This window comes from Scyliorhinus torazame, chromosome X (genome assembly GCF_047496885.1).
Source record: "Scyliorhinus torazame isolate Kashiwa2021f chromosome X, sScyTor2.1, whole genome shotgun sequence".
NCBI lineage: Eukaryota > Metazoa > Chordata > Chondrichthyes > Carcharhiniformes > Scyliorhinidae > Scyliorhinus > Scyliorhinus torazame.
Window position 1 is genome coordinate 39560474 of NC_092738.1, and position 23002 is coordinate 39583475.

Genomic DNA, 23002 nt, shown 5'->3' on the forward strand with positions numbered 1-23002 from the left:
GTGCTCGTGAGATACCTTTGTCTGAAACATCCATTTTCCTTGCTAATAATCGAGAGTCTTGACTCAGTTTCCTGGTCTCCTCATTCCCTCACAGAGCCAGATGGCCAGCATCCAGAAAGACAAATCAGACATTCTGAAGAATCTGACCAGTTTCTACCATTCCTTTGTGGATGTCATCGAATTTCGGGTAAGAACGTGGCCTGACATCGATGTCCCGCTTCCGTTTACCACCGGTTCAGTGGAGTGAATTGTCCACTGCTTTCGCCGTACAGATAAAGGTTTGAAGTAAATGAGGACAAGGAAATAAAGCACATGCAAGTTGCCGACACTAGCTACTGGCACATTTAACAATTGAAGTGTGATAGTGCATTTAACTGGAGCCAATCATCACACATTTCGGCAAACATTTACTTACATAGTTACAGATTACAAGCACACACCTCCTAACCCGCAACAACCACAGTTCATGCCCATGCCCATTTATAGGGGCGCAAGTGAATCCCCAGTTTCTGCCCACCATTTGCGGGTATTTAACCAAAATTATTATACAACGAATGAGCGATTATTATTATCATCACAGGACAAGTGAAAGAGAAAGTATTGGGGATACTGGATGTGCTAATAATTAATAACAAGAAGGTATGAGCTAGCCTGGGAGAACTTGTGGCGAAGTGGGTCAGTGTCCCTGGCTCCCTGAGCCTAGAAGCCCTGAGTTCAAGTCCCACCCAAGGACTTAATGGGCATAGAAGGTCCATTCGCAGTTGAATAGCTGGTGTGGATCAGATTTTAATCATTGAATTTAAATTCTGGCAGTTGCCACAGTGGGATTTGAACCCATGTGTCTGGATTACTGGATTAACACAAGGCAGCACCCCCCCCCCCCCCATTACTGAAGGCTCTTATGCTTGTGTTTTGCAGGAGAACGTGAATGAGTTACTGGCTTCAATGGATAACTGTCAAATGTACCTGGATATTGTAAGTATTTTATACAGGACTCCATGTAGTAAGCATATGTAGATGGAAGGCAGTGAAGAATAGTAGTAAGGGTCACTTTACCACTGTAAGATTGTGGGACCATTGTTATTCACAATTTCTATCAATGAATCACACTTTGGAATTTGCAGGTACAACCTTTTTGGGGGTTGGGGGTCGCTAGCCAATGCTGAGGAGGACTACAACAATCTAGAAGACAGCATTAGGACTCTGTGGTGGATAGGTAATGGTCAAATGAATTTTGACACAGATGAATAGGAGTTGTTATATTTCAGTAAGAAATAATACGGTGTTGCACATTAAAGTGCTTTGGCTGCTGAAACACTGGTTCTTGTGGAGGCAGCGGGTATCAGGTTCTATTCATCAAATATTTGAACTGAGATTCTGTACCAGGGACATTCTGAAGATGGTATGCCCATTGAATGTACGCAGATACTCATTTATTGTGGAATAATGCACACTCTACCAAAAATGAGTGAGAAATGGTAACAGTTGCTCACAGGGGCAGCACGGTAGCATAGTGCTTAGCACAGTTGGTTCACAGCGCCAGGGTCCCAGGTTCGATTCCCGGCTTGAGTCACTGTCTGTGCGGAGTCTGCACGTTCTCCCCGTGTCTGCGTGGGTTTCCTCCGGGTGCTCCGGTTTCCTCCCGCAGCCCAATGATGTGCAGGGTAGATGGATTGGCCATGCTAAATTGCCCTTAGTGTCCAAAAAAGGTTGGGTGGGGTTACTGGGTTACGGGAAGAGGGGGGAGGTGTGAGCTTAAGTGGGGTATTATTTCCAAGGGCCGGTGCAGACTCGATGGGCCGAATGGCCTCCTTCTGCTCTGTAAATTCTAAATTCTAAAAAAATGCTAAATTCTGAAAAAATTCTAAATACTCACTGAAACTCACACGCATACAGTACACACACACTCTTGCATACACAAGCACACAAACATGCGGACACTCACACACACACACACACACACACACACTCACACTCGTGCACATGCTCACACATACACATGCATACACTCACTGACACAAAAAACTGCTGGGGAGGCAGTGGCGCAGTGGTATGGTCACTGGACCAGTAAACCAGACACTCTGCTCTGGGGACCCAGGTTTGAATCCCACCAGTGCAGACGGTGAAATTGGAATTCAATTAAAAAAATCTGTAATTAAGTCTAATGATGACCATTGTCAATTTTCTTAAAAACCCATCTGGTTCATTAGGGACGGAAATCTGCCGTCCTCATCCGGTCTGGCCTACATGTGACTCCAGACCCACAGCAATGTATCTGACTCTGAACTGCATCTCTGAAGTGGCCGAACGAGACACTCAGCTCAAAGACAATTCGGGACGGGCAACCAATGCTGCCGCAGCGAGCGACACCCGCAACCCAAGAACCAATTTAAAAAACCACACACTCATGCACTCACCCACAAGCTCATACACTCACACACAAGCTCATACACTCACCCACAAGCTCATGCACTCACCCACAAGCTCATGCACTCACCCACAAGCTCATGCACTCACCCACAAGCTCATGCACTCACCCACAAGCTCATGCACTCACACATGCTCGCACACATATGTACCCACATGATTGAGCTCACATTCAATCACACACATAAAAACAAACACACAGACACCCATACCAGTGTGTACAGATACCTACACACGTGTACACAACAGCGCAAATGTGGAAGCATGTGTTAATATAATTTTCCTTTGTCCTTTTAACAAATCTCTCAGTTGCTGAAGTTTATATTCATAACAATCTTGAAACCTGTTAACAAATGACCACATTTTGAAAGGCCGCCAGGTGCAGACAAGGTATAGACAGTTTCAGAGTGCGCAATTGAACTAGATAAAGATATAAAAATAACCTGTAATTTATTTGAAAAATGGTTTCACTTCCAGAATGTCAACTATGACATGACCAAGGGCTACCTTGATTTGATTGTGATCTATACATCTCTGTTCCTCATGGTGTCCCGGATCGATGATCGCAAGGTCCTGCTCGGCATGTACAACTGCGCCTATGAAATGTCCAATGGATCGAGGTAAAGTTACTGACACAGACAACTTGCAGCTCTTGTGATATCCTGTATGTGATATCCTGTATGTGATATCCTGTATGCACAATGAGGATCGTTTGCCTGTGACACGGGTGTGGGGAATGGAGCTAGCGCAGTTTAACTCATGGCTGTGGCGAATACAGCTTGGGAAGGTTGGAAGTGGGCAGTTGAAATGTTGCATCATAATCCCAAATACAACACAATTTCTCTTTCTTACAAGGCAATGCCATTCCAATGAGGAGCCGCTTCACACACATTCTCAACCAATATTCTACGCTAAAAAGTACCCCATATTGGCCATGTAAACCCATTCTTACTCAACAGTACCCCACACCAGTCATTATTACCTGCGCTCTCCCACTTTAACCCCTTCTAATCCCACACTCTCCCACTCTCTCCCACTCCAATCCCACTCCCTCCCACTCTCTCCCACCCTCTCCCACTGTCCCCCCCACCCTCCCCCACTCTCCCCCACCCTCCCCCGCCCTCCCCCCACCCTCCCCCACTCCATCCCACTCCATCCCACTCCCTCCCACCCTCTCCCCTACTCTCTCCCACTCTTTCCCCTATTCTCTCCCACTCTCTCCCCTACTCTCTCCCATTCTCTCCCCTACTCTCTCCCACTCTCTCCCCTACTCTCTCCCACCCTCTCCCACCCTCTCCCACTCTCTCCCACTCTCTCTCACTCTCTCCCAATCTCTCCCACTCTAACCCATTCCAATCCCACTTTCTCCCACTCTAACTCTTTCCAGTCCCACTCTCTCCAACACTAACCCCTTCGAACCCCACTCTGTCCCACTCTAACTCATTCTAATCCCACTTTCTCCTGCACTACTCCATTCCAATCCCACTCTCTCCCACTCTCTCCCACCCTCCCCTACCCTCCCCACTCTCCCCCACTCTCCCCCACCCTTCCCCACCCTCCCCCACCCTCCCCACTCCCCCACCCTCACCACCCTCCCCCACTCTCTCCCACTCTCTCTCACGCTCTCCCCCACCCACTTGCACTCTCTCCCCGCTCTCTCCGACTCTCTCCCACCCTCTCCCACCCTCTCCCCACCCTCTCCCCACTCTCTCCCCACCCTCTTCCCACTCTCTCCCACTCTCTCCCCACTCTCTCCCACTCTCTCCCACTCTCCCCCCACTCTCCCCCACCCTCTCCCTCTCTCTCACACCCTCTCCCACCCTCTCCTCCCACCCTCTCCCCACCCTCTCCCTACTCTCTCCCCACTCTCTCCCCACTCTCTCCCCACTCTCTCCTCACTCTCTCCCCACCCTCTCCCCACCCTCTCCCCACTCTCTCCCCACCCTCTCCCCAACCTCTCCCCACCCTCTCCCCACTCTCTCCCACTCTCTCTCACGCTCTCCCCTACTCTCTCCCACTCTCTCCCCACTCTCTCCCACTCTCTCCCACCCTCCCCCACCCTCCCCCACTCTCCCCTACTCCATCCCACTCCATCCCACTCTCTCCAACTCTCTCCCACTCTCCCCCACTCTCTCCCACTCTCTCCCACTATCTCCCACCCTCTCCCACCCTCTCCTCCCACCCTCTCCCCACCCTCTCCCCACCCTCTCCCCATTCTCTCCCCACTCTCTCCCCACTCTCTCTCCCACTCTCTCCCACTCTCTCCCACTCTCTCTCCACCCTCTCCCACTCTCTCCCACCCTCTCCCACTCTCTCCCACTCTCTCCCCACTCTCTCTCCCACTCTCTCCCACTCTCTCCCCACTCTCTCCCCACTCTCTCCCACTCTCTCTCCCACTCTCTCTCTCACTCTCTCTCCCACTCTTTCCCACTCTCTCCCACTCTAACTCATTCTAATCCCACTTTCTCCTGCACTACTCCATTCCAATCCCACCCTCTCCCACCCTCTCCCACTCTCTCCCACTCCCTCCCACTCTCTCCCCACTCTCTCCCACTCTCTCCCACGCTCTCCCCTACTCTCTCCCACTCTCTCCCACTCTCTCCCACGCTCTCCCCTACTCTCTCCCACTCTCTCTCCCACTCTCTCCCACTCTCTCCCACTCTCTCTCCCACTCTCTCTCCCACTCTCACCCACGCTCTCCCACGCTCTCCCACGCTCTCCCACGCTCTTCCACTCTCTCCCCACTCTCTCTCCCACTCTCTCTCCCACTCTCCCCCACTCTCTCCCACCCTCTCCTCCCACCCTCTCCTCCCACCCTCTCCCCACCCTCTCCCCACCCTCTCCCCACCCTCTCCCCACCCTCTCCCCATTCACTCCCCACTCTCTCCCCACTCTCTCTCCCACTCTCTCCAACTCTCTCCCACTCTCTCCCACTCTCTCCCCACTCTCTCTCCCACTCTCTCCACTCTCTCCCCACTCTCTCCCCACTCTCTCCCACTCTCTCTCCCACTCTCTCTCTCACTCTCTCTCCCACTCTCTCCCACTCTCTCCCACTCTAACTCATTCTAATCCCACTTTCTCCTGCACTACTCCATTTCAATCCCACCCTCTCCCACCCTCTCCCACCCTCTCCCACTCTCTCCCACTCTCTCCCCACTCTCTCCCCACTCTCTCCCACTCTCTCCCACGCTCTCCCCTACTCTCTCCCACTCTCTCCCACGCTCTCCCCTACTCTCTCCCACTCTCTCTCCCACTCTCTCCCACTCTCTCTCCCACTCTCTCTCCCACTCTCTCCCACTCTCTCCCACGCTCTCCCACGCTCTCCCACTCTCTCCCCACTCTCTCCCCACTCTCTCCCCACTCTCTCTCACTCTCTCTCCCACTCTCTCTCTCACTCTCTCTCCCACTTTCTCCCACTCTAACTCATTCTAATCCCACTTTCTCCTGCACTACTCCATTCCAATACCACCCTCTCCCACCCTCTCCCACCCTCTCCCACTCTCTCCCACTCTCTCCCACTCTCTCCCACTCTCTCCCCACTCTCTCCCACTCTCTCTCTCACTCTCTCTCCCACTCTCTCCCACTCTAACTCATTCTAATCCCACTTTCTCCTGCACTACTCCATTCCAATCCCACCCTCTCCCACTCTCTCCCCACTCTCTCCCCACTCTCTCCCCACTCTCTCCCCACTCTCTCCCACTCTCTCCCACGCTCTCCCCTACTCTCTCCCACTCTCTCCCACTCTCTCCCACGCTCTCCCCTACTCTCTCCCACTCTCTCTCCCACTCTCTCCCACTCTCTCTCCCACTCTCTCTCCCACTCACTCTCCGATCTCTCCCACGCTCTCCCACGCTCTCCCACTCTCTCCCCATCTCTCCAACACGAACCCCTTCGAACCCCACTCTCTCCCCACTCTCTCCCCACTCTCTCCCCACTCTCTCCCCACCCTCTCCCGACCCTCTCCCCCACCCTCTCCCCACTCTCTCCCACTCTCCCGCACTCTCCCCCACTCTCCCCCACTCTCCCCCACTGTCTCCCCACTCTCTCCCACTCTCTCTCACGCTCTACCCTACTCTCTCCCACTCTCTCCCACTCTCTCCCACTCTCTCCCACTCTCCCCCACCCTCTCCCACCCTCTCCCCACCCTCTCCCCACCCTCTCCCCACTCTTTCCCCACTCTCTCCCACTCTCTCTCACGCTCTCCGCTACTCTCTCCCACTCTCTCCCCACTCTCTCCCACTCTCTCCCACTCTCCCCCACTCTCCCCCACCCTCTCCCTCTCTCTCACACCCTCTCCCACCCTCTCCTCCCACCCTCTCCCCACTCTCTCCCCACTCTCTCCCAACTCTCTCCCAACTCTCTCCCCACTCTCTCCTACCCTCTCCCCACCCTCTCCCCACCCTCTCCCCACTCTCTCCCCACTCTCTCCCCACTCTCTCCCCACCCTCTCCCCACCCTCTCCCCACCCTCTCCCCACCCTCTCCCCACCCTCTCCCCACCCTCTCCCCACCCTCTCCCCACTCTCTCCCCACTCTCTCCCCACTCTCTCCCCACCCTCACCCCACCCTCTCCCCACCCTCTCCCCACCCTCTCCCCACCCTCTCCCCACTCTCTCCCACTCTCTCTCACACTCTCCCCTACTCTCTCCCACTCTCTCCCAACTCTCTCCCACTCTATCCCACTCTCCCCCACTCTCCCCCACCCTCCCCCACTCTCCCCTACTCCATCCCACTCCATCCCACTCTCTCCAACTCGCTCCAACTCTCTCCCACTCTCCCCCACTCTCCCCCACTCTCCCCCACTCTCTCCCACCCTCTCCCCCCAACCTCTCCCCACCCTCTTCCCACCCTCTCCCCACTCTCTCCCCACTCTCTCCCCACTCTCTCCCCACTCTCTTCCACTCTCTCCCACTCTCTCCAACTCTCTCCCACTCTCTCCCACTCTCTCCCACTCTCTCCCCACTCTCTCTCCCACTCTCTCCCCACTCTCTCCCACTCTCTCTCCCACTCTCTCTCTCACTCTCTCTCCCACTCTCTCCCACTCTCTCCCACTCTCGCCCACTCTAACACATTCTAATCCCACTTTCTCCTGCACTACTCCATTCCAATCCCACCCTCTCCCACTCTCTCCCACTCTCTCCCCACTCTCTCCCACTGTCTCCCCACTGTCTCCCCACTGTCTCCCACTCTCTCCCACTCTCTCCCACGCTCTCCCCTACTCTCTCCCACTCTCTCCCACTCTCTCCCACGCTCTCCCCTACTCTCTCCCACTCTCTCTTCCACTCTCTCTCCCACTCTCTCCCACTCTCTCCCACTCTCTCTCCCACTCTCTCCCACGCTCTCCCACACTCTCCCACTCTCTCCCACTCTCTCCCACTCTCTCCCACTCTCTCCCCACTCTCTCCCCACTCTCTCCCACTCTCTCCCACTCTCTCTCCCCACTCTCTCCCACTCTCTCTCCCACTCTCTCTCTCACTCTCTCTCCCACTCGCTCCCACTCTCTCCCACTCTAACTCATTCTAATCCCACTTTCTCCTGCACTACTCCATTCCAATCCCACTCTCTCCCCATCTCTCCAACACAAACCCCTTTGAACCCCACTCTCTCCCCACTCTCTCCCCACTCTCTCCCCACTCTCTCCCCACCCTCTCCCCACCCTCTCCCCACTCTCTCCCACTCTCCCCCACTCTCCCGCACTCTCTCCCCACTCTCTCCCACTCTCTCCCACTCTCTCCCACTCTCTCCCACCCTCCCCCACCCTCCCCACTCTCCCCCACCCTACCCCACCCTCCCCACTCCCCGACCCTCACCACCCTCCCCCACTCTCTCCCACTCTCTCCCACCCTCTCCCCACCCTCTCCCCACTCTCTCCCACTCTCTCTCAAGCTCTCCCCTACTCTCTCCCACTCTCTCCCAACTCTCTCCCACTCTCTCCCACTCTCCCCCACTCTCCCCCACCCTCTCCCCACTCTCTCCCACTCTCTCTCAAGCTCTCCCCTACTCTCTCCCACTGTCTCCCCACGCTCTCGCACTCTCTCCCACTCTCTCCCACCCTCTCTCCACCCTCTCCCCACTCTCTCCCACTCTCCCCCACTCTCCCCCACCCTCTCCCACCCTCTCCCACTCTCTCCCCACCCTCTCCCCACTCTCTCCCACTCTCTCTCACGCTCTCCCCTACTCTCTCCCACTCTCTCCCCACTCTCTCCCACTCTCTCCCACTCTCTCCCACTCTCCCCTACTCCATCCCACTCCATCCCACTCCATCCCACTCTCTCCCACTCTCTCCCACCCTCTCCCACCCTCTCCTCCCACCCTCTCCCCACCCTCTCCCCACCCTCTCCCCACCCCTCTCCCCTCTCTCTCCCCACTCTCTCCCCACTCTCTCCCCACTCTCTCCCCACTCTCTCCCCACTCTCTCCCCACTCTCTCCCACTCTCTCCCACCCTCTCCCCACCCTCTCCCCACTCTCTCCCACCCTCTCCCCACCCTCTCCCCACCCTCTCCCCACTCTCTCCCCACTCTCTCCCACTCTCTCCCCACTCTCTCCCCACTCTCTCCCCACTCTCTCCCCACTCTCTCCCCACTCTCTCCCCACTCTCTCCCACTCTCTCCCCACCCTCTCCCCACTCTCTCCCACCCTCTCCCCACTCTCTCCGACTCTCTCCCACCCTCTCCCCACCCTCTCCCCACCCTCTCCCCACTCTCTCCCACTCTCTCCCCACTCTCTCCCCACTCTCTCCCACTCTCTCCCACCCTCTCCCACCCTCTCCCCACTCTCTCCCACTCTCTCTCACGCTCTCCCCTACTCTCTCCCACTCTCTCCCCACTCTCTCCCACTCTCTCCCACTCTCCCCCACCCCCCCCACTCTCCCCTACTCCATCCCACTCCATCCCACTCTCTCCAACTCTCTCCCACTCTCTCCAACTCTCCCCCACTCTCTCCCACTCTCTCCCACCCTCTCCCACCCTCTCCTCCCACCCTCTCCCCACCCTCTCCCCACCCTCTCCCCACCCTCTCCCCACCCTCTCCCCACCCTCTCCCCACTCTCTCCCCACTCTCTCCCACTCTCTCTCCCACTCTCTCTCCCACTCTCTCCCACTCTCTCCCCACTCTCTCCCACTCTCTCCCACTCTCTCCCCACTCTCTCCCACTCTCTCCCACTCTCTCCCACTCTCTCCCACTCTCTCCCACTCTCTCTCCCACTCTCTCCCACTCTCTCCCACTCTAACTCATTCTAATCCCACTTTCTCCTGCACTACTCCATTCCAATCCCACCCTCTCCCATCCTCTCCCACTCTCTCCCACTCTCTCCCCACTCTCTCCCACTCTCTCCCCACTCTCTCCCCACTCTCTCCTACGCTCTCCCCTACTCTCTCCCACTCTCTCCCACTCTCTCCCACGCTCTCCCCTACTCTCTCTCACTCTCTCCCCACTCTCTCCCCACTCTCTCCCTACTCTCTCCCCACTCTCTCCCCACTCTCTCTCCCACTCGCTCTCCCACTCTCTCCCACTCTCTCCCACTCTCTCTCCCACTCTCTCTCCCACGCTCTCCCACGCTCTCCCACTCTCCCCATCTCTCCAACACTAACCCCTTCGAACCCCACTCTCTCCCCACTCTCTCCCCACCCTCTCCCCACCCTCTCCCCACCCTCTCCCCACTCTCCCCACTCTCCCCCACTCTCTCCCCCACTCTCTCCCCACTCTCTCCCCACTCTCTCCCCACTCTCTCCCCACTCTCTCCCCACTCTCTCCCCACTCTCTCCCACTCTAACTCATTCGAATCCCACTTTCTCCTGCACTACTCCATTCCAATCCCACTCTCTCCCACTCTCTCCCACTCTCTCCCACTCTCTCCCACCCTCCCCCACCCTCCCCCACCCTCACCCACCCTCTCCTCCCACCCTCTCCCACCCTCTCCCACCCTCTCCCGCTCTCTGCCCATCTCTCCAACACTAACCCCTTCGAACCACACTCTCCCCCACTCTCTCCCACCCTTCCCCACCCTCCCCTACCCTCTCCCACCCTCTCGTCCCACCCTCTCCCACCCTCTCCCACCATCTCCCACTCTCTCCCACTCTCTCCCACCCTCTCCCACTCTCTCCCACTCTCTCCCACTCTCCCCCACTCTCTTCCCCACTCTCTCCCCCACTCTCTCCCCCACTCTCTCCCCCACTCTCTCCCCCACTCTCTCCCCCACTCTCTCCCCACTCTCTCTCCCACTCTCTCTCCCACTCTCTCTCCCACTCTCTCCCACTCTCTCTCCCACTCTCTCTCCCACGCTCTCCCACGCTCTCCCACGCTCTCCCACTCTCCCCATCTCTCCAACACTAACCCCTTCGAACCCCACTCTCTCCCCACTCTCTCCCCACTCTCTCCCCACTCTCTCCCCACTCTCTCCCCACCCTCTCCCCACCCTCTCCCCACCCTCTCCCCACTCTCCCCACTCTCTCCCCACTCTCTCCCCACTCTCTCCCCACTCTCTCCCACTCTCTCTCCCACTCTCTCCCACTCTCTCCCACTCTCTCCCCACTCTCTCTCCCACTCTCTCCCCACTCTCTCCCACTCTCTCTCCCACTCTCTCTCTCACTCTCTCTCCCACTCTCTCCCACTCTCTCCCACTCTCGCCCACTCTAACACATTCTAATCCCACTTTCTCCTGCACTACTCCATTCCAATCCCACCCTCTCCCACTCTCTCCCACTCTCTCCCCACTCTCTCCCACTGTCTCCCCACTGTCTCCCCACTGTCTCCCACTCTCTCCCACTCTCTCCCACGCTCTCCCCTACTCTCTCCCACTCTCTCCCACTCTCTCCCACGCTCTCCCCTACTCTCTCCCACTCTCTCTCCCACTCTCTCTCCCACTCTCTCCCACTCTCTCCCACTCTCTCCCACTCTCTCCCACTCTCTCTCCCCACTCTCTCCCACTCTCTCTCCCACTCTCTCTCTCACTCTCTCTCCCACTCGCTCCCACTCTCTCCCACTCTAACTCATTCTAATCCCACTTTCTCCTGCACTACTCCATTCCAATCCCACTCTCTCCCCATCTCTCCAACACAAACCCCTTTGAACCCCACTCTCTCCCCACTCTCTCCCCACTCTCTCCCCACTCTCTCCCCACCCTCTCCCCACCCTCTCCCCACTCTCTCCCACTCTCCCCCACTCTCCCGCACTCTCTCCCCACTCTCTCCCACTCTCTCCCACTCTCTCCCACTCTCTCCCACCCTCCCCCACCCTCCCCACTCTCCCCCACTCTCCCCCACCCTACCCCACCCTCCCCACTCCCCGACCCTCACCACCCTCCCCCACTCTCTCCCACTCTCTCCCACCCTCTCCCCACCCTCTCCCCACTCTCTCCCACTCTCTCTCAAGCTCTCCCCTACTCTCTCCCACTCTCTCCCAACTCTCTCCCACTCTCTCCCACTCTCCCCCACTCTCCCCCACCCTCTCCCCACTCTCTCCCACTCTCTCTCAAGCTCTCCCCTACTCTCTCCCACTCTCTCCCCACTCTCTCCCACTCTCTCCCACTCTCTCCCACCCTCTCCCCACTCTCTCCCACTCTCCCCCACTCTCCCCCACCCTCTCCCACCCTCTCCCACTCTCTCCCCACCCTCTCCCCACTCTCTCCCACTCTCTCTCACGCTCTCCCCTACTCTCTCCCACTCTCTCCCCACTCTCTCCCACTCTCTCCCACTCTCTCCCACTCTCCCCTACTCCATCCCACTCCATCCCACTCCATCCCACTCTCTCCCACTCTCTCCCACCCTCTCCCACCCTCTCCTCCCACCCTCTCCCCACCCTCTCCCCACCCTCTCCCCACCCTCTCCCCACTCTCTCCCCACTCTCTCCCACTCTCTCTCCCACTCTCTCTCCCACTCTCTCCCACTCTCTCCCCACTCTCTCCCACTCTCTCCCACTCTCTCCCCACTCTCTCCCACTCTCTCCCACTCTCACCCACTCCCTCCCACTCTCTCCCACTCTCTCTCCCACTCTCTCCCACTCTCTCCCACTCTAACTCATTCTAATCCCACTTTCTCCTGCACTACTCCATTCCAATCCCACCCTCTCCCATCCTCTCCCACTCTCTCCCACTCTCTCCCCACTCTCTCCCACTCTCTCCCCACTCTCTCCCCACTCTCTCCTACGCTCTCCCCTACTCTCTCCCACTCTCTCCCACTCTCTCCCACGCTCTCCCCTACTCTCTCCCACTCTCTCCCCACTCTCTCCCCACTCTCTCCCCACTCTCTCTCCCACTCGCTCTCCCACTCTCTCCCACTCTCTCCCACTCTCTCTCCCACTCTCTCTCCCACTCTCCCCATCTCTCCAACACTAACCCCTTCGAACCCCACTCTCTCCCCACTCTCTCCCCACCCTCTCCCCACCCTCTCCCCACCCTCTCCCCACTCTCCCCACTCTCCCCCACTCTCTCCCCCACTCTCTCCCCACTCTCTCCCCACTCTCTCCCCACTCTCTCCCCACTCTCTCCCCACTCTCTCCCCACTCTCTCCCACTCTAACTCATTCGAATCCCACTTTCTCCTGCACTACTCCATTCCAATCCCACTCTCTCCCACTCTCTCCCACTCTCTCCCACTCTCTCCCACCCTCCCCCACCCTCCCCCACCCTCACCCACCCTCTCCTCCCACCCTCTCCCACCCTCTCCCACCCTCTCCCGCTCTCTGCCCATCTCTCCAACACTAACCCCTTCGAACCACACTCTCCCCCACTCTCTCCCACCCTTCCCCACCCTCCCCTACCCTCTCCCACCCTCTCGTCCCACCCTCTCCCACCCTCTCCCACCATCTCCCACTCTCTCCCACTCTCTCCCACCCTCTCCCACTCTCTCCCACTCTCCCCCACTCTCTTCCCCACTCTCTCCCCCACTCTCTCCCCCACTCTCTCCCCCACTCTCTCCCCCACTCTCTCCCCCACTCTCTCCCCACTCTCTCTCCCACTCTCTCTCCCACTCTCTCTCCCACTCTCTCCCACTCTCTCTCCCACTCTCTCTCCCACGCTCTCCCACGCTCTCCCACGCTCTCCCACTCTCCCCATCTCTCCAACACTAACCCCTTCGAACCCCACTCTCTCCCCACTCTCTCCCCACTCTCTCCCCACTCTCTCCCCACTCTCTCCCCACCCTCTCCCCACCCTCTCCCCACCCTCTCCCCACTCTCCCCACTCTCTCCCCACTCTCTCCCCACTCTCTCCCCACTCTCTCCCCACTCTCTCCCCACTCTCTCCCCACTCTCTCCCACTCTGACTCATTCTAATCCCACTTTCTCCTGCACTGCTCCATTCCAATCCCACTCTCTCCCACTCTCTCCCACTCTCTCCCACTCTCTCCCACCCTCCCCCACCCTCCCCCACCCTCACCCACCCTCTCCTCCCACCCTCTCCCGCTCTCTGCCCATCTCTCCAACACTAACCCCTTCGAACCCCACTCTCCCCCACTCTCTCCCACCCTCCCCCACCCTCCCCCACCCTCTCCCACCCTCTCGTCCCACCCTCTCCCACCCTCTCCCACCCTCTCCCACCCTCTCCCACTCTCTCCCACTTTCCCCCACTCTCTCCCCCACTCTCTCCCCCACTCTCTCCCCCACTCTCTCCCCCACTCTCTCCCCCACTCTCTCCCCCACTCTCTCCCCCACTCTATCCCCCACTCTATCCCCCACTCTATCCCCCACTCTCTCCTCCACTCTCTCCCCCACTCTCTCCTCCACTCTCTCCCCCACTCTCTCCCCCACTCTCTCCCCCACTCTCTCCCCCACTCTCTCCCCCACTCTATCCCCCACTCTATCCCCCACTCTATCCTCCACTCTCTCCCCCACTCTCTCCCCCACTCTCTCCCCCACTCTCTCCCCCACTCTCTCCCCCACTCTCTCCCCCACTCTCTCCCCCACTCTATCCCCCACTCTATCCCCCACTCTCTCCTCCACTCTCTCCCCCACTCTCTCCCACGCTCTCCCCTATTCTCTCCCACCCTCTCCCACTCTCTCCCCACCCTCTCTTCACCCTCTCCCCACCCTCTCCCCACCCTCTCCCCACCCTCTCCCCACCCTCTCCCCACCCTCTCCTACTCTCTCCCCACCCTCTCTTCACCCTCTCTTCACCCTCTCCCCACCCTCTCCCCACCCTCTCCCCACCCTCTCCCCACTCTCTCCCCACTCTCTCCCCACCCTCTCCCCACTCTCCCCCACTCTCTCCCACTCTAACTCATTCTAATCCCACTTTCTCCTGCACTGCTCCATTCCAATCCCTCCCTCTCCTGGTTGCTCTCCCACATTCGACCCTTTGTAAACGTGAGGTGATCTGAATCCCTGCTGTGCATGCCCTAACGCACGGCCCCCTGGGCTGGTGGGGGGTCAATTCCAACCCCACCGGAGTCGAAGGTGAAATTAGATGTTATTTCAAATATCCGGGGACCTTGGCTGAGCCAAAAAACACAGTCACCAGGTTTGTAACTTTAACACAAGTAACCTTTAATGTTCAGTATTATAATCAAACGGACAGAAAATGTAACTGACTATCGACTACACCTTTCCCAAACTCCCCTCCCTAACTACCACAACTCGCTACACACGCGCACACGCACGCATACATACACGAACACACACATATACACACACACATACGCACTCATACATACACACACACACGTGTGGGCGCACACACACACATCCACATGGGCACACACACCCACAGACACACACATACACACGTGCACACACACACACTCTCACACATACACTCAAACACTCATGCACACACACACCCATACATATGCGGACGCACATATACACATGCACACACACACACTCACACAGACAAACAACATAGAGGGGAAAGGGTGGTGGAAAGGGAAATAAATATAAATAAAAGGAACAGGATAAGGATCTTTGATGCACTGGGATGGCTTCCAGTTAATGTCTTTCTGAAGTTCGGGCTTTCGTTTTGGGACTTCTTCCTTCTAAGCGTGAGATGGTTTCTCTGAGAGGGTTGTCTGCCTTCTCGACAGGCTCAGCATCATTTCAGGTTCACAGTAAAGATGTGCCAGTCACTCACTGCTTTCAGAATGATCGAGCGATTCTTTCACCTCAGCAAGCAGGAGAGAGAGAGACAAATCCCTCCACTTCCAAGGTCTAAACACTTCTGCTAAGTTCTCTGAGAAAGCATCACACAGGAACCAATCACTGACCGTTGTCAGGCAGAACACTGTTCCTGGCCAATCCACTAGTTGCCAGTTAACCAATCGAACCAACTCCATCCAAAGCTGGATCCTAAGAACCACTCAGTGCCGAGGAGTCTGGTTTCTCCTCTCCAAAATACCAAGAGTGGGTTACTGGGTTATGGGGATAGGGTGGAGGTGTGGGCTTGCATAGGGTGCTCTTTCCAAGGGTCGGTGCAGACCCGATGGGCCGAATGGCCTCCTTCTGCACTGTAAGGAATCTATGTGGAACAGTCCCATAACTTGTGAAGCACTGTGGGATGTTCTATTATGTTAAAGGCACAATATAAATATGAGTTGTTGTCACTAATTCCACATTATAACTTGTTAATGTCCATATCTTTCTCAATTAGCGAAGCTAATTATCCCAAACTTGGGCAGATGATGCTGGACTATGACCATCCACTTAAGAAGCTAACTGAGGAATTCACACCACATTGGAAGGTAAGCATTGATCTTATCGAAACCACGTTGGGGAGATAACCCGATTGTAAAGTTACCGCTTGCTTCCCAGAGCTTACTTGGGGGCATTCGGCAGGGATCCAGTGCAAAACATTGAGGAATTATACCTCAGATCACTTTTTTGCTGTTTTGCCCAGGTCAGGCCCCACTCCCAAATCAAAATTGTCTCACTGATTCGGGGAGGTGCTTCAAACCTTGCCCAGTTTTCTCAATCGGCAGGCACTTCAAAAAGGGTTTCCGTTTGTCATAAAATAGAGTCATAGAATCTCTGCAGCGTAGAAGGAGGCCATTCGGCCCATTGAGTCTGCACCGGCCTTCTGAAAGAGCCCCCACACACAGGCCCAATCTCCCGCCCAATCCCCATAAATCTGCGCATTGATCATGGCCAAACCACGTCTCAGTGGTTTACAGTGCAGAAGGAGGCCATTCGGCCCATCGAGTCTGCACCGGCTCTTGGAAAGAGCACCCTACCTAAGGTCAACACCTCCACCCCATCCCCATAACCCAGTAACCCCACCCAACACTAAGGGCAATTTTGGACACGAAGGGGCAATTTAGCATGGCCAATCCACCTAACCTGCACATCTTTGGACTGTGGGAGGAAACCGGAGCACCCGGAGGAAACCCACGCAGACACGGGGAGGACGTGCAGACTCCGCACAGACAGTGACCCAAGCCGGAATCGAACCCGGGACCCTGGAGCTGTGAAGCAGCAGTGCTAAGCATCAATTAGATGCCACCATATTCTGTACAAAGCATTACATTGTGAGACACTGATCCTCCTGGACTCTTAACAATCTCCTCGCACATTAATTTATTTTTGCAAAACCAGCAGAGAGTTGATTATTTGCAGACACACTTTAATTTTAGAAGTTTTCTTTCTCTCCAGCGCAAGACCTGAACATTCTAAAAAAAACAAAACCTTTTTACTACTGCCCAATAAAAGTGTCAATCACCTGGATCCTTGAAATTATCAAAAGCACAAATTGTAGAACTTGTAACCAATAAATCTTGTGAAAATAAACATTGTGCAAGTGACAGCATAGATCAGAGAGCCAGGGCTGTCAATCAAGCACTGTTTTCCCAGGGACTCAGGTGCTTCAAGAGTCTAATGGATGTCTAGGCTTTCAGCAAAACCTCATTTATGTAGCCTTAGCTGAAGTAATTATCAATAAATGACTGCTTTTAGAAACTTTTTCTTCTGTCCCTTTTGTGTTCATTGTTTAAATATGGTGTAAAAAGGTTAATGGTTATAGAAATGCCATAGTTTGACATCAGGAACATGAGGGGTTCATAGGAATTGGTTTGGGGGGTGCACCTTGACATGGGGGTATTAGGGGCCATAAGGGCTCATTCGGGGGGCATATCTTGGCATCGGGGTGGGGGCATGGAGGGGTTGAATAGTGGGGGTACAAGGTGGCATCAATGAGGTACGAGGAGTGTGCAGGATGGTGAGCGAGTGTGAGGGGTGGGAGCAGGCATGCCTTTCTGTTTTTATTTTAACTGGGACAAAATCCCACAGCACCAAGCCTTTTAAACAGAAAGTGAGAGCCATCAAACAGGTCCCCGCCCTCCCAGGCCCCGCCCTCCCACGCGATGCCATGGAGCTGTGTTCTTTTCTTGGCTTGCTCAATTATTATGGCAGGTTCAATCCGAATTTGGCAACCGTCCTGCCCCCCCCCTTCATTTGCTCCTCAAGAAACACCAGCCTTGGGTGTGGAACAAGGTCCAGGATGAGGAGTTTAAAAAAGTGAAACAGCGATTGTCCTCTTTGAGGGCGTTGACACATTTTGATCCTTCAAAGCCATTATTCGTCACGTGCCGTATGGGATTCGAAAGGCCTATCTCACCAGATGAGTGATGGCCTTGAACGTCCGATCACCTTTGCCTCCCGGACGCTGGACAATGTGGTCGGTGTCCTGAATTTAATGGACTCTTTGCTCATCACTGCATCGTGTGTTCGTGTCTGGACACAGACTGACCTCGCCCTTGCCCAGGTGCATCACCTGGTGCGATACGGTGGGCAGTATCGACAGCTACCAGGGGAGTTGCAAGCTTTCTCCTCGACGTTCTCGGAGCTGACTGTGGGAGATGGTATCCTCCTGTGAAGCATGAGGGTTGTTGTTTTGGCGAAGGGCCAGGAAATTGTTTTCCGGGACGTTCACAACAGGCACTCCGGAGTGTCCGAAATAAAGATGCGGTGAGACGTTATGTCCGGTGGCTGGGTTTGGGCACGGATATCGAGACGTTGCCTCAACAGAGCTCCATCTGTCAACAGCACCAAGCTGGCACGTTTATTTATTCTCATACAGGACCACGCCGCTCATGTAACTGGGGTGGCCCCTGCTGAGATGCTCATGGGTCGTAGGCTTTGTACCCGACCCAGTTTGATTCTCCCAGACATCGGCGTGAAGGTTCGCCGTAACCAAGATTTGCGAGGGCGCTGCCCAGTTTGACGTTGACCTCTTCGACACTTCGCACCTTACGACATGGTGTTCGTTTGTAACTTTGCCACCGGTGCTGACTGGCTCTCTAGGATGTCGTCCGTCAAATGGGACCAAGTTCAGGTCTGGGAACAACTGTTGAGACGGCATTTGGATCACATTCGCTCGCCGAGGTTGCTCCCTCGTGAGGTTCCTCGGAAGAAACCTGTCCCGGATGCTCCGGATCCATTGCCCGACCAGCCGGGTGTGACGCCTCCAGTCTGTGTCGACACCGACATGCCCGATATTGTAGCGTTCCATTCTGAAATGGAGACGCAGACGTCTGAGGTCTCGGACGCTGATTCAACAGTTCAGCCGCCTCCTGCCGATGGCCCACCGTGGCCTTCCCACCCCAGACCACGGCCCCCTCGAGGTATATGCCAACTTTATTAATTCATTCATGGGATGTGGGCATCACTGGTTGGGCCAGCATTTATTGCCCATCCCGGAGGTCATTGCTGTGGGTCTGGAGTCACATGTCGGCCAGACTGGGTAAGGACGGCAGATTTCCTTCCCTAAAGGACATTACTGAATGGGTTTTCACAAGAATTGACAATGGTTTCATGGTCCTCATTAGACTTTTAATTCCAGATATTTTTATTGAATTCAAATTCCACCATCTGTCCTGACGGGATTCGAACTCGGGTCGCCAGAGCATTACCCTGGCTCTCTGGATTACTAGCCCAGTGACAATACCACTCAACCACCACCTTCCGCACAGGTGCACGACGATTTTCCAGAACTGGAGAGAGTCCGGCCTCCTCCACCTGCTCCTCCTCCAACCCCTCATCGGGTGTCTTGGGGATCTTCGGACTTTGTGGGGGGAGGAATGTAATATCCTGCAGGGGACATACGGGATGGGAATGATCCGCTTCCCGTGGTCCTCGCGGAGTACGAGCTCCCCCACTGAGGGGCGGGGAAACTCCAATTAACAATGTATAAAAGGTCAGCTGGTAGAGCAGCGAGCAGGTAGAGGCCCGGTCGGGATCCACCGGGACTGTATATACCGTAACTGCAAATAAATCCAAGCTCCTTTTTTACTTGGTGTGGACTGACCGTGTCCTCATTAAAATGTGTCTGGATGCACTGTCTGGCAGTGTGGTGGAGGCAGGTTCAATCGAGGGCATTAAAGAGGGAATTAGATGATTATTAGAATAGAAACAATGTGCGGGGGTATGGGGAAAAGGCAGGGGAATGAGAATCCGTTATGATGCACGTTTGGAAGGGCGGCATGTGGCGCAGTGGTTAGCACTGCTGTATCACGGCGCCGAGGTCCTAGGTTCGATCCCGGCTCTGGGTCACTGTTCGTGTGGAGTTTGCACATTCTCCCCGTGTCTGCGTGGGTTTCGCCCCCACAACTCAAAGATGTGCAGGGTAGGTGGATTGGCCACGCTAAATTGCCCCTTAATTGGGAAAATAAATAAATTGGGTACTCTAAATTTTTAAAATAAAACAAAACATGTGCATGTCTGGAGAGCCATGATGGGGTGGACCACTCCATTTGCACGGTGACGATTGTGTAATCTCACTGACGGATGAGCAAATGATGCAGAGTGTTGTAGCTGGATGATTGACACTCTGGATTTGCTCCTTTTGCTGTTTTAGCTCATCGCTGACGCTCTTCTCTCATTGCAATTCCTGTTCCTGAGGAGGAATCTCAAGGCGGATGATTGGCGGAGCGCTCACTTACTCAGCGTGATAAGTGTGCCAGTCACGATGCTCACGCCTGCCGTCTCTGACACGGTAAGCACAATCATTTACACATTCCAGAACAATTCCCAACAATCAGCTCTGCAGAATATTACAATTTGTTTTCACAGAACAAGTACAAAAATCTTTTTTGCCGTGTTTTTCCCCCATATATAATACCCTTCCCGCTCTCCTCATCAACATTCCTCGTTCTCCAGAATTACATTCAACTGACAGTTGGATCCATTTCTATTCTCCAGTCCACACGTGGAATTCCATGATGAACTTTGGGTAATACTGATCAACCAAGGTGCTCCGAAGTGATGATACAAGCCCTGAACCCTGACCCCGGAACCCTGACCCCTGATACCTGTTACCCTGACCCCTGAACCCTGATACCTGTTACCTTGGCCCCTGATACCTGTTATCCTGAACCCTGATACCAGTTACCCTGAACCCTGATACCTGTTACCCTGATACCTGTTACCCTGAACCCTGATACCTGTTATCCTGAACCCTGATACCTGTTACCCTGAACCCTGATACCTGTTACCCTGATACCTGTTACCCTGAACCCTGATACCTGTTACCCTGAACCCTGATACCTGTTACCCTGATACCAGTTACCCTGAACCCTGATAACTGTTACCCTGAACCCTGATACCTGTAACCCTGATACCTGTTACCCTGAACCCTGATACCTGTTATCCTGAACCCTGATACCTGTTATCCTGAACCCTGATACCAGTTACCCTGAACCCTGATACCTGTTACCCTGAACCCTGATACCTGTTACCCTGAACCCTGATACCTGTTACCCTGAACCCTGATACCTGTTACCCTGAACCCTGATACCTGTTACCCTGATACCTGTTACCCTGAACCCTGATACCTGTTACCCTGAACCCTGATACCTGTTACCCTGAACCCTGATACCTGTTACCCTGAACCCTGATACCTGTTACCCTGAACCCCGATACCTGTTACCCTGATACCTGTTACCCTGAACCATATTACCCTGAACCCTGTTACCCGGAACCCTGATACCTGTTACCCTGGGCCCTGACATCTGTTACCCTGATACCTGTTACCCTGAACCCTGATACCTGTTACCCTGAACCCTGATACCTGTTACCCTGAACCCTGATACCAGTTACCCTGAAACCTGTTACCCTGAACCCTGATACCTGTTACCCTGAACGTTGTTACCCTGAACCCTGATACCTGTTACCCTGAACCCTGATACCTGTTGCCCTGAACCCTGATACCTGTTAGCCTGAACCCTGATACCTGTTACCCTGAACCCTGATACCTGTTACCCTGAACGTTGTTACCCTGAACCCTGATACCTGTTACCCTGAACCCTGATAACTGTTACCCTGAACCCTGATACCTGTTACCCTGATTCCTGTTACCCTGAACCCTGATACCTGTTATCCTGAACCCTGATACCAGTTACCCTGAACCCTGATACCTGTAACCCTGATACCTGTTACCCTGAACCCTGATACCTGTTACCCTGAACCCTGATACCTGTTATCCTGAACCCTGATACCAGTTACCCTGAAGCCTGATACCTGTTACCCTGAACCCTGATACCTGTTACCCTGAACCCTGATACCTGTTACCCTGATACCAGTTACCCTGAACCCTGATACCTGTTACCCTGAACCCTGATACCTGTTACCCTGAACCCTGATACCTGTTACCCTGATACCTGTTACCCTGAACCCTATTACCCTGAACCCTGTTACCCGGAACCCTGATACCTGTTATCCTGAACCCTGATACCTGTTACCCTGGGCCCTGACACCTGTTACCCTGATACCTGTTACCCTGAACCCTGATACCTGTTACCCAGAACCCTGATACCTGTTACCCTGAACCCTGATACCAGTTACCCTGAAACCTGTTACCCTGAACCCTGATACCTGTTACCCTGAACGTTGTTACCCTGAACCCTGATACCTGTTACCCTGAACCCTGATACCTGTTGCCCTGAACCCTGATACCTGTTACCCTGAACCCTGATACCTGTTACCCTGAACGTTGTTACCCTGAACACTGATACCTGTTACCCTGAACCCTGATAACTGTTACCCTGAACCCTGATACCTGTTACCCTGATACCTGTTACCCTGAACCCTGATACCTGTTATCCTGAACCCTGATACCAGTTACCCTGAACCCTGATACCTGTAACCCTGATACCTGTTACCCTGAACCCTGATACATGTTATCCTGAACCCTGATACCTGTTACCCTGAACCCTGATACCTGTTACCCTGATACCAGTTACCCTGAACCCTGATACCTGTTACCCTGAACCCTGATACCTGTTACCCTGATACCTGTTACCCTGAACCCTGATACCTGTTACCCTGATACCTGTTAGCCTGATACATGTTACCCTGATACCTGTTACCCTGATACCTGTTACCCTGATACCTGTTACCCTGAACCCTATTACCCTGAACCCTGTTACCCAGAACCTTGATACCTGTTACCCTGGGCCCTGACACCTGTTACCCTGATACCTGTTACCCTGAACCCTGATACCTGTTACCCTGAACCCTGATACCTGTTACCCTGAAACCTGTTACCCTGAACCCTGATACCTGTTACCCTGAACGTTGTTACCCTGAACCCTGATACCTGTTGCCCTGAACCCTGATACCTGTTACCCTGAACCCTGATACCTGTTGCCCTGAACGTTGTT

General features: G+C 54.9%; 1 protein-coding gene across 1 annotated transcript in view; it reads left to right on the forward strand.

Annotated features, from left to right (window-relative positions):
• Window positions 1-100: 100 nt before the first annotated feature.
• LOC140405349 (nck-associated protein 1-like) overlaps window positions 101-23002 on the forward strand; it is a 167822-nt gene continuing 144920 nt past the window's right edge. Inside the window, exons 1-5 of the mRNA XM_072493647.1 lie at window positions 101-187; window positions 919-975; window positions 2905-3047; window positions 16003-16093; window positions 20200-20337. Of these exons, the coding sequence (XP_072349748.1) occupies window positions 101-187; window positions 919-975; window positions 2905-3047; window positions 16003-16093; window positions 20200-20337 (516 nt within the window). The remainder of the gene's footprint in view (window positions 188-918; window positions 976-2904; window positions 3048-16002; window positions 16094-20199; window positions 20338-23002) is intronic.